The sequence below is a fragment of the Astatotilapia calliptera genome, chromosome 16 (assembly GCF_964374335.1).
Source record: "Astatotilapia calliptera chromosome 16, fAstCal68.1, whole genome shotgun sequence".
NCBI lineage: Eukaryota > Metazoa > Chordata > Actinopteri > Cichliformes > Cichlidae > Astatotilapia > Astatotilapia calliptera.
The window spans coordinates 3737671-3750550 of NC_137437.1; the positions used below are offsets into that span (position 1 = coordinate 3737671).

The 12880-nt window shown below is 41.4% G+C and overlaps 1 protein-coding gene across 1 annotated transcript in view; it reads right to left on the reverse strand.

The window, feature by feature from the left end:
• Window positions 1-280: 280 nt before the first annotated feature.
• Window positions 281-12880, reverse strand: part of klf7b (Kruppel like factor 7b) — a 74375-nt gene continuing 61775 nt past the window's right edge. Inside the window, exon 4 of the mRNA XM_026143987.2 lies at window positions 281-8356. Within this exon, the coding sequence (XP_025999772.1) occupies window positions 8305-8356 (52 nt within the window). The 3' untranslated portion in view covers window positions 281-8304. The remainder of the gene's footprint in view (window positions 8357-12880) is intronic.

A 12880-nucleotide genomic window follows, 5' to 3' on the forward strand; every position in this document is an offset into this window, starting at 1 on the left:
ACAATAATAACCACTGTAATTAAACAGCAACATTAATGTGTATTCATGCTGAATCACTGTGTATCACTGTGTTTGTCTTCTAACCTAGTGTGTTGGGAGATGACCAAACATTTCCAGGCAGCGGTAACAGCATGCAAATAACGTGATAAATTTTAGTTACCGTATTTTTCATTTTAATTTGAACTTCACCAGATGGGATCACTTTGTGCTTTGAATCGTCTTCATTAATGTTAAACGCTTATGTGAGGTTTGACTGAACAAAACCGAAAAGAGCCAAAAGCAGATTCTACCATTTATTACACATATTACATTCTTAAATAAAAATGCTCCACTTAACAGTTCTTGCATAGATATCTTACAATACCAATTTAGAAAAGAATTATGAAACAGACCAGTAACAAAAATAAATTTTCTTCTTCCTTAATAAAGAACATTACCATACTAACATCATATAATACAAATAATATTTTAAACACTTTGTACAGCAAAAAATCGTAAGTAAAACAAGAGAACGGAAAAGAAACTCAACTCAACAGAGGTGACAGTGAGAGAAGAGAGGAGGGCGGGGTGGAGTGAAGGGTCATGGATCCAAGGTTGATATGAACGGAGTTACAGAGCCCTTGCAGGGCAGGTGAGAAGGATGTCGTGATGGTGAAAACACATCTGCTTGTCTTAATTCACTTTTCTACATGTCCATTCATCCCAGAAAATATATAAGTGGGATCCCTCAACAGCTGTGGTTTGAGTACACACAGTGGGCCATACAAAGGTGCTGAAATACCACTCACAGTTAATACAAATATTGGATTGGCCACACGATATGTGGCATAAGGATTGGAACCAAATAAACTTTCTGTTAGCGTGGACGGTAATACTTGAAAAGTGCATGTCATTTCTACCATGTTACTTACAACAAAAGGCATATAAATACACAGTCACTTTGAACAAGTAAGATCTTTTCTGAAAGCTAAGGTTAAACCTAAATTACATAAGTGTTCTGTCTGAAAGATTTGAGGTTGCCTGGCAGCATGATTGCATCATTTTAACAGTTACGTTATATTTCCTTCAAAATCATTTTGCTGTACTATTTCAGAAATGTAATCTCTAAGGAATACGGTTGATAGCCTGCTAAAGCTATAGACTTTTGTAGACTGAAATGTTGATGGGAAGTCTTCAAAAGTGACTGTAACTAAAATAAAAATTGTATAGATTGCATATGATTGCATAAAATTGTCATAAAATCACACGTAAAAAAAATGTTTAAACAGACAATAGCCATTCTGGACTGAACATTTTGATACCCTAAAAAAATAATGTGCCAAAAATCAAATATTTCAACGCAAACTTGTTAGTCAGTGAAACAAATATTACCTTGGCTGTGACAGGGCACTATTTCCCATAACAATATAGCACAGAGAAACCTAATTCTTTGGTACCAATCCTTTTGCCACATACATACTGACAGAACAGGATAGACTCCAAGAAGGAGTCTGTTAACTAAAAGCATCAGGCATCAGGCCAACTGAGCAGATTAACTGACAGAGTGTGTAAAGCACCTACAAGGATGAGTCATTTGAAAAAAAAAAAAAAACTGTACCCAGTGAGGACATTAAGCTGGTAAAGTTGAAAAGTTATTGCAGTCTCACCAAAGAACTGCTTGGGGATCCCAAGCTGCATAGCTCTTGAGAATACTTCTCAGAACAGCTGGATATCTATGAGCGTGTTGGGTCCCAGAGGGCTCTGATGGTCGTGGTTTTGGTAGAGAGGGTTTGGTGTAGGTGAAGTGAAACATACAGACACAAGGAGAAGGGTTAAGATCTGTGAATCTCTTATATACTGACACATCAAGCATGGACAAACACAGTAGTTACAGACAGCGTCACTCTGGGATGCCACTGATACCAAGAAAGTTCAACCAAGTCACAGCATGACTGAGTGTTTTCAGAGTACGACATATTCCTCCAGAGAAAGAGTGATGAAAAAGGCATTTAACTGGAGTTTTAAGCAGATATGTCAGTCTGATCTGCTGCAAGGTGACCTGTGGAAAATAGTTCTTGGTGGCCATGTGCATCCTGGTCATGTAACAAATGTTAAGTGGATATTTGACAGAGTGCTCCAACAGACTATGCTAGCAGTGCGCGCACATGAAGAGTGCAATAGCTAAGTATGATCATGTAGTGCAATGTTTGCAAGAACTAAAGCAGATCTATAGAAACGCTGAAATGTCTGAGCGATGCTGTTCGCCACATATGGTTAATTACAGACAGAGCGGTCTGCATGAAAGATCTCACGCTATTTACAAAAGCTGCCAGAAGTGACAATCCTTCATCAGGACGATATGGTGGAAAACTGTGAAAACTGAAGCCTTATCCATCAAAGGACTGTGTCTAAACAACTAACTGTGGCCACAGAGAATGTCTGAAGGTCGTTTTCACACTGGGTGTGCTTTTATGCTTTTACACTTGTACATAATCAGTGCTCGCAAGCTAGTTCTCTAGCTACATATGTTTTTATATAGCTAGTGCTTTTTGGTGTAAAAGCACTACTATTATACATAGCTAGTGCTAGCTAGCTATTTAGCCAGCGAATACTAGCTATATACATAGCTATTGCTCTCTTACTGAAAAAGCTTACACTTAATTTAAACAGCATTAACAGGCTAATCATCTAAAACTGAATTTCAGGTCACTAAATTTAGAATTAGTAAGTTTTCTTTGTCAGAGAAAAGGTTTATTCCCATTAACATAACCAAGGCTTTTAGAGAGCTAACAAGATTCAGACTCTTCCTTCAGTGTGAAACCACCTTCAGCAAATTCTCCAGATTCTCCCTAAACTCTATCCATTTAATGAAAGGGAATGGAAAACCTGTCTGAAGTTGCTTATATAATGGTTAAACATTCCCAAAGACTCAAGCCCACCTTGACTTTGAAATGAGACTTGACAGTGCTATCTGCAGTGTGCTAAGAAGCTAACTTAAACTAAAGCTACTTCACTCCTGCTTAAGCTGCTAGCGCCACTATACCAGGCACCCTATAAGACCATGAAAACGTTATTTTACATTTGTGAACAATGAGTTCGGCTCCAGCTGACAGTAGACGAGAGGACCGAGAATGTTATGAAGCATGAAGCGTTGGAGCATACCAGTAATTACGCTTTAACAGGAACGGTTATGTAAGATCAACAGTCCCTCTCCTCCCACCGTCCATCCACCACTCCTTTTCTGCACCTCTGCATCTCAGCTCTTTCCACTACATCTACTACATTCACAGCAGTTAACTTGCAGATATGCAAATCTTTGGGCAAAACGTGTAAAGTGTGCATTCAGCATTCCCGCAGCTGATAGTGCATGGACAACTGCTGTGGACAGAAAGGGAGAGATGGGGTGAGGATGGAGGGAGAGAGGAAAATTAGAATGGCACTAACTGTGAACCACGGGGGAGGATCGGGGGACGTGGAGTGGATTAAATATCTGTTGGGACTTTGCAGATAAATGGTAATTTATTTTATCTGTAATCCATGAGATAAAATGCAATGGCTGATTTAATGATCTGGATATTCATGTAGGTAAATGATTTTTTTTATTTGTTTTTTTTCCATGAAAGTTCAGCCTCTTCAGTGAGTATCTCACCGTCTCCTGATATTTCTCTGCGCTAACAGGACTTTCTGTTTGTTCTACATCAAATGTGTCCACTGGGTGTAAGTCGGGCTCAAGGTCCCTGTTGTTGTTTTTTTTTTTTTTCTCTTTCTCCAGACCACTAAATTTCCCTGTGACCCAGAGCTATCTCATTAGCTGAACTGCAACTTGAGAAGAGGACCGAGAGTTAATGCTAATCAGAGCTGTGGGACGGCAGCTAGCCGGGCCTGGAGGAGCCTGAGAGACGACAGGAGACCCGGGCAACACTGTGACAGAAAACCTGCTTTGACAGGCTCAGACGTGAAGGGAATGAAATGTGAATTTGTATCTGAAGTGACTTTGCGATCTGTCGAATGTCAAGAGGGGTTATCATTTACGAGGAGATGAACTGTGAGTTGCAATCGCTTCATGCTGGCAAGCACTACAATCTTTAATTTTGTTTTTGTAACAAACAATTTAGCTTTTTTGCCCGTGTGGCGAGTGGCACAACTGCTCAAAACCAACACAGAAATGTGCTCAAAGCGACAAATCTTCTTAGAGAATCCTTTAAGCACAATGTTTTTGCTTTTTAGCATTCTTTAATTCAAAGTTTGTGAAAGATTAATTTAAGTCAAGTTTAAATTAGCATGAATGCAAAATGCTGCTTCCTATTTTTTATAAATAGGCACAAAAACCACTAATTGATTTTTTTTTTTTTTTACGTTTTTTTATAGTTACATATAAACATATAAACGACAGCCGTCTTCCAAATAATTTGAACCGAATGCCAACTAATCTGTCAGGCAGTCTGATTTTACATGGTTTAAGATAAACCTGTGTAGTGCAAGGCATGAATTAGCATCTCTTTAATGCGATGCAAGTCATCAAGCTCAATGACTTGTATGCATGGATGAATGAATAATTGGAGGGTCAAAAGGAAAGAAAAAGAAAAAAAACCCTAATAAACACATTGTCAGCCATTGCTTTGACCAAAGAAAAAAATCCAACAGCAAATGCATTGACCAGTTCTTCCCTCACACAGCCGCACACTTGTTTACCAGTTTAAAAAGTCAGTTATAAACCTCTTTGCTGAATGACTGCTTCCCATCACAGTATGCCTAACAGGGACACATACATGCACACATAAACACATTCATGCCATCAAAAGCCTCACAAAAGTGCTACAATCCTGATCCCTCTATGATTGTACGTTGTATGGGAGGGCCTCTTTGCATGCCTCGACGCCGACGGCATGACTTTGCATTATCCAATAACGACGAACACGACCATCGACACAGCTTCTGTAACGGAAACCAGCAAACGGGGCAAATGAAATCAAAAGTGAAACACTGGATTCGCCTCCCACACGGGCTGCTTTGTCATATTTAGAAAGAGAGAGAGTTAATAGTGAAAGCTGCCACTAGATACACTGAATTCATACGGAGGCGGTCTCCCACTGATCTCTCCTGAGTGGTGAGACTCTGCCCGTGGCTGAAGGGCAGTTCCACGCTGGAGGTTTTTGGTATCGATTGTTCGAAGCTGCACCATAACCCCCCCCAACATTCCCCATCGGAGGGGAATGTTTTCGCTGCTTCACCTAATGAAGGCTGGCGAAGCCAACTGGCACGATGACTGGGTACACTGGGATGTGAAAACCTCCTGCGAGCTTCAGGAACCTGCACCCTCACCCCAACTGCACCCAGTCAGTAGCAGTGAATAATGGACTGTTTGCACGTGCTGCGGGGCATATACAGTGGGTGGTGGTGGGCGGATGCAGCGGTAGCGTCTGTTGGTGCCGAGTGCCCCGAATGCAAGGCGAGTGCATTTTTTTTTTAATTTAATTTTTTTTCCCCATCAACTGTTGAGCAAAGAAAGCAGGCAGTGTGGACACACGTTTACCTCAGTTTTCTCAGATCCATCTTTTTTTCTTTTCTGTTTTTTTACATTAAAATTGTTGCTGATTACTTTCAGGGCACAGATAAAAGTCAGTGTTTTCATTGCACATTATGAACCTCAGGTGATTCAACCTTACGTGTGTTAAATCAGTCATGAAAAGGACGCATCTATATGGTTGTGGGTGCTGAGTATTTTGTCAAAAATAACATAGTTTTTACACAGCACCATCAAGTTGGAAAATACATTTGATTTGCCAGATCAAAACCAGAGCTGGAATTTCTACACAGCAAGCTTTGACATCCCCCATCAGTCTAGCTAACAGCTTCAATTTTCAGGCTACATCAGGGGTTATCCTGAACGTTTCAGGCAATTTTGTCATCTTGAAGCACTTTTTCCCACGAGCATAAACCATCTTTAATAATAATACTACACGCCTGCTGCTGGTTTAATGTTTCAGATCTGCCGCAGCTGCTTTCTTATGATTATTTCAGATGAAAACATTGACCACTGACTCAACTGTAACCAACAACGTAACCAAAGTCTCTGAAGTAAAAAAACAACAACCAAAAACCAGAAAAAACGCTGATTAAATGAGAGGCACAAGCTGTAGTGAGGGATATGTGGGTGATTGTTGGAACTGAGAACAAGCTGATTTCTCACTTCAAAGGATTTGGAATCATTTGTTACCTCCAGCCGAGAGCTAAGATACTCTTCTGCTAAACAACAGTTGCTAAATTCCTACTGTGAAAAAAGATTTGGGAGCAGAACATATAATTCCAGGAAGAGTGTGCGTGCGTGCATGTGTGTTCATGAGCAAGTGTGTGCGTTTGCAACAAAGCCTGCCATGCAGTGTGTGTTGTTTCCCCCAACTCTGTTCATTAGTTTAATAATTATTTTCCTAAATCTTATTAGTCTTATCTCAAGAGGAGCCGTGAGCGTAAGAACTGCAGTGTAAGTGTGTGTGTGTGTGTGTGTTGACGGAGCATGTGTGCTTGTTCTGTATGCAGCGTGTAGAGTGAGACAGAATTGTTTTTGTGTTGTTTTTTTTCCAAGTCTTTTATGATTTTTTTTTCCTTTGTGTTCCTTTTATCCTTATTTTTTCGCCGTAGAAAAAGGAAAAAGCACAGATAACATTGGAAAGAATTAAAAAGAAAAGTCAGTGCAGTCAGTGGATATGAAACAAGCAAAATTGACAGGTCGATGTGACCGTGTCTATTCAGAGCCACCACACAAAGGTCGGCTGGCATCTTTAGTTCCACGTGAATAACCAAAAAGCAGCTCTTGAGCTTCCATTCTCGCCCCGCAGTGCTGCCAGGGAGATGAGATCTCAGAGTCTGTGAAAGCGCTCGAGGATGACTTTCAGAATCAGAATGAAAAAGAAAATAAAAAACAAAACAAAAGAAAAACAAATAACCAAGAAACATATTCCCAGTTTTTAAGCAATCCTCTGCCCGGCTGCTGTAGAGTACGAGACCACAGAGGTCATAACAAGGTTTTGTTTTTCAGCTGCAGGGAGTCACAGGGCAGAAAGAGCAGCACACAAATGAAGACCTCTCTACTTTCTGTTTTTTATTTTAGTCCAAAAAAAAAAGCACAGACACAAACCCCTTTTCTGAGAGTCTGTGTGATTCTGTTGTTTGTTCATCCACTGATTTCTTGCAGTCTGCAGATGCAGTCGGTGCACATGGAGATTATAAAGACCAACAACGCTCTCCTTCTCATCCCACACATTCTGTTAAAGTCTTCTTAGATTTTTTTTTTAGTTTTTTTTTTGTAGTTTTTTTCTTCTCAAACACATTGCTGTGAGTTTTAAGACATCTTTTCCTCACAGAGAGAAAAAATGTGTCATTCTTTTTTTTTTTTTTTTAAATAACAATAAGAAGAAGAATTATCGTCCTCTAAGTAGAAAAAAGGGAAGAAAGTGTCGCTGCGCATTTCTGTCAGATGGCCTGCGGAGGCGGCAGGCATCTCGGTGAAGGTGAGAGATGCAAAACACCCACTGGAGGAGAGCCTGAGAGCTGCAGCGGCACCCGCTGACCGAGGCCCCGTGGGCACACCAGCGGTGTCCCGGGCCGTGGGTTCGATTGTCACCCGTGCTGGGAGTCAATCCGTACAGTCTCTCTCCTGCAGATTTGGCATTGTTGTTTTCTTCACAATGAGTACTGGAGCTGACTGCGGCAGGTGACGGTTTGTGTGTTCCGTGTATGAGAAACGTCGATAAGAAAAGAGCAAGAAAGCTGAAAAAGAAAAAACAGTCGAATATCTGATTTCAAAAGCCGGTAAAGCACTAACAGCTGACTACATGGATATTTAAAAGTTTCTGCTCATCCAAAGTGACTCGATAAGTTTAACACACTGACTACGGAGAAAGTTTCAAAAAAAAGAAAAAAAGAAAGAAGGCGAGAAAATGTTTTGTCAAGCAAGTTGAGTACATGTTGATCTGGCAGTGTCCAAGCCCCCAGAGCTGCATGAGAGTGTCCGGGGTTCACCGGGGTGATGCATTCAAAGACAGGTGTGTGTGAAGTGTTTACTATTGCAAACGTGATGTGTAATTTTAAAGAAAAACAACAATCTAGCTACTCCTCGCTTTTTCCTCCTGCCCAACTTTCCCCCCGATGGCTGTTTGAGCCTACTGGTGTTTGGATTGGGGGAGGGGCGGCGGGGGGGATATGACGCAGGCAGTCGATAGCATGGCTGCCCATCCTTCTGTCCTCCTATCTCTCCTCCTATTTCTCCTTCTGCTCCTCCTCTTCCTCCTCGTGCTCCTCCTGCTCCTTTTCTTTTCTTCTTGTCCTTCAGATGTGCCTCTTCATGTGCAAGGCCAGGTGGTCCGACCTGGAGAAACACCTGTGGAGAAACATAGAAATGTTCCTTTTATTATCCAAAGAAAAGCATGAAATATGCATGTGAAATGAGAGCTTGGGCAAAGCAGGAGATGAATTTTTAAAAATGAATTTAAAAAAAGAGTTATATAAATGACAAATGTGCAGCTCTGCAAAGGCTCAATTAGCCCTCTTTCGTTGTATATTCGCACTAAAATAAGCACAATGCATCAGGTTGGCAAGTGTTGCTAATTGATGCCACCGGCTCTGTTTATTATCTGAGAATAAGCCACAGTCCCAGGGCCCTGAAATACCCACTGGCTCTGTGTAATTTTTGGAAAATCCCTATAATCACAGGCTCCTTGAACTTCCCACCGGCAATGTGTACTTGCTGGAAACTCTCCACACTTTTCGCACCCTGATGATAACCCCCACTATGCTAATGTCTCTGCTAGCTTCTCCTCCTTAGGTTACAGCTTCTCCCAAAAAGGATAAGGAGGGGAGAGAGAGAGGGGGGAGGAAGGACACACTTATTTCTGTTCTCTAAGACGCCTCTGTGCTGCTTGTCTCCATGACATGCATTTAAGAGTTTGGAAGTTTCAATGATGGCAGAGGGGATGTGAGGACATCAAATGAAAAGCATCAAGTCTACAGACCTCAAAATCCACTAAAATACTTTTCTGTGTATTTACAAGGAATACTTGAAACCCAAACTGGCAGAACTGCCCAGCCTCTACTGTGTTATCCTGTGTTTTTCTACTGTGCAGTATTAGAACTTCAGTCCTACGTGACCAATGATGCAAAGTACCAAGTTACCTTTATTACTATGACTAGCCAGGCCTGCGGCACTTTTTCAGATGTATGAATATACAATAGCAATGGAATTAGTTATCAGTGTTCCACCACTGAGGGAAATAATTTTATCAGTAGAACAACTATGATGATCACACATAATTTTTATTTCAAAATACGTGAATTTTCCTTTATTCTAAGTTGTAAAATTCTCGACCTTTTCTTTTTTTTTTCAACAACAAATCAGCATCAGCTTTCTCCGACATTGAAGTAATCATTTCTTCTTTTCTTTTCTTTACCAACTGTTGTGCAAATGTTAGCATTTAACACTTACAATACTCTTGACCAGTGTTATTGCAGTTTATCCAAGTCTGTTTAAGGTGATGGAGAAACATGTACCCAAGAAGGAATTACCTCTGGAACAGGCCCCAGTCCCAATGACCCTGAACTGGATAAGAGGAATGAATGAATATTGGTTTCATGTACAGTTCTAAACACTGAATTTCAAACTATTCATTTTGCAGTCTATAGGATAAATTCAAGTAAATACTTTCTTAAAACATGGTTTTGACACCTCCAAAAGCTCTTTGTAGAGAGTCACATCTGAGTTAGAGGTAAGAGTAAGATTCCAACATGCAACCAGAGAGAGACAGACTAAGAGAAGAAGAAAGAGAGCTAGATTATCTACAAGTAGAGAAGCACAGTAGTTCATTTCAACACCACGGTGAATTTAAGTGCTCTCGCTTCACCGGGTCACACCAGTGAAACCGTGATGTAAAGATGAATAGAGGCCAAGCCAGCCTCGGTGATTTCCTAAATGCGACTCAAACACCGCCATAAATCACAGCCAGACCCCCAAGTCAGTCCTCCAGCTCAGAGTAAAACAGTACTGTAGAAACTAATTAGATATGCACCGTGAACATGGACACTAATGCAGACAGGCTGGCAGTGCTTTCTGATGCCGGACCATTTAACTCAGTACTGGCTGCACCTGATGCAAGAGAGGGACACAAAACCAGGTGCTGGTGATACATAATATTAAACTGACAGCGTCACAAGTATTTTCATTTTATTGCCAGTACTTTATTAATTGCGAGGACATTAAAGTTGAACATCCAGTATAAAACAAATCACAAACGATATGACTAAAGGAAAGGCAAAACAAAATGTGGGCGAGACTTAAATGAGAAAATTAAAAATTCAATTTGCCAGAGGCTTTATTCATTATTAATTAGTCAAGCCTATTCTTTGTGCGAGCGTGTGCACGCGTGTGTTGTGTGTATAGGTAGGTTGTTGTTCGTTCCAGATAGAGACAACCAGACACAGCCAAACACCCAAATCGTTAAACTGCAGCACGACCTGCTTCTGCTGAGATTTATTCTCTGAATTTCAGCCTTTCGATTCTACAGAAAACCTCATTTGAAGGACGCTAAGTTGTGTGCTGCCTTGAGCTGGGCAAGCTGCTAGAAAGCCAGATGAAAATAGCAAAAAAAAAAAGAAGATCCCAATATGAAGTGAAAGCCAATCAGCTCAAAGCAAAATAAGTGATCAGACACTTTCACTAAGGGGCGAGTGATGGGCTCTGATACATATATTACTGTTTGCTCATACAAACCTCTGCTCCCCAGCGCTAATAAAATAATAATCTCTACTTCAAGGTTTGACAGTAAAAACAACAAAAAAATAAGAAAATAAGAGAAACACTGTTCCATGAAGCAACAGTGTTTGATGCAGAGAGACGCCAACAACAGGTTGACTAGGATAAGATGCCAGCCGCATTCGCTAGAATCGTAAACGTGCCGCTTCCTACTGGGTGTCATTAAATCCCTCTGACGATTGTTTTGAGTCACACCATCTGTCAGCCACTTTTGCTTTTTCATCTCTGCTCCTGTGTGAGATCCTTCTAAGCTGATTTTAATAAAAGTCATTTTCTCTCTCTCTCTAGTTTTGGCCCTTCAGTCCACAGGATTCAATTTTGCTTGCAGACTTTACCAACGCACCAGTGCGCATTTAGTCAAGGTTGCTGGGATGCTGTTGAAACAAAACATGTACGTCTAAAAAAAGAAAAGAAAAGTCAGCTTTTAAACTCATGCCAGAAGAAGACGACTTCTTGTATTTTTTTCTTTTCTTTGGTTTTTTGTCTTTGCTGTAGGTTTTCTGTATACGTGGACCAGCTGTTAATTCACCTAAAATCTAGCGTGGAGTGAGGGTGCAGCTGAACTTTGCTCCTTGTTGCTTTGTGGTCTAGTGTTTCCCCTCAGCTCTAAGCTCGCCGTGTGGTACCTACTGTACACCTGCACCAGTCTGTGTGTGTGTGGCTGGACAGATGGCCATGTAAGTTACTTTGTCAATGTTGGGGGGGCGGAGTCTCAGGACCAGCTGGTAACCCCCCACTCCCTTGTTTCCTCCTCAAAACTCTGCTTTCTCCCTTTCTCTCCCCCCGCACCTCCTCTGTCCAGCTCCAAGGAACCATCGGGGGGTCCCCGCTTGATTAGGCGAGATTAATAACAGACCGCCGTGTGTCTGTGTGTCTGTTTCCCCAGGAGAAATTGTGTCAGATTGAACATTCTAGCTAATGTTAACCTCTCCATGCCTGCCACTTCTTGCCATTCTCATGGTAATATTTGCCTGACTCCACCCACCACAGATGTGTGTGTCTGTGTGTGCATTTGTCCACTACTGTACAAATCAGCGTGCGCCCTCGCTATGTTAACCTTGTAATTTGAACACTAAAAAGCCAAAAAGGGAGACGTGAAAACACGATTAAGACGAGTTGTTCTGAAAGGCAGTGACGTTGTTTAAGATTAACAAAAAGAAAAGAGGAAAGTGTTGGACAAATTCAAACTTTTACCTAAAGATGGAAAAAATGCGCCTGCTGCACAAAGAGTCTGAATCCATGTCTGTAGTTATATTTAAAGGCAAGGACTTTTAATCAAAGCAGCTGCTATTTTTTCGATGTCGCCGTTCATGCTTTGCATTGATGACTCACTTTGGAGAGCCTCAGCAAACATCTGCGTCTGTGCGGATGAACGGCGCCCTTACCTCACGCACTGAAAGCCCTGCTTCAGGTAGAGCCTCAGCTGTGCTTACGACTGAATCGGCTTACGTCTGCGCCATTGTGTGTCAAAAGTGTTGCGTTTATACGCCCGGACATTTAATTATTCATGCAAGTCGATATGACTTTGCATCTAAACATCTTTGCGCTCAATATGCATGCGAGTGTGAGGTGTCTGCATACTGTGTTTGTGCATTTATGCATGTGCCAGGAAAGAGCTAATACAGTCCCAGCTCTCAGTCTGGATTATGAAGCTTTCCAGCAGGTTTCTGGGGGGTTTATGTCTAAAATCCTAACTAGAGAGAACCCACAACAGCCAATTACACTGTCTCTAGGGCAAAAGTTTGCGTGTGTGCGTGTGTTTCTTTCATTCGAAAGGTATTACAGGCGCATACACATTCAGAGAGAGTGAATGTTAAAGTGGAGCTGGCATCTGGTGCCACTCAATTAGCTGTAGCCTGCTTGCCAATAGCCAGAATCCATTTAACTGCCAGCACAGAAGCATGAGTAAGCACACACACTTTCAAACACACACTCTCTCTCCTCTAAGAAGCAAACACAAAACAGTGACAAGATGACTCTCAACAGACTCACAAACACATCCCTGGTTGTTTTCTAGCAGGAGACTTAGACTTTAGTTTAGAGCGTACGCCCCTTCATCTGCTTCTCTTTTGTTTTCCTCTGTCCACATCAGACATGAGT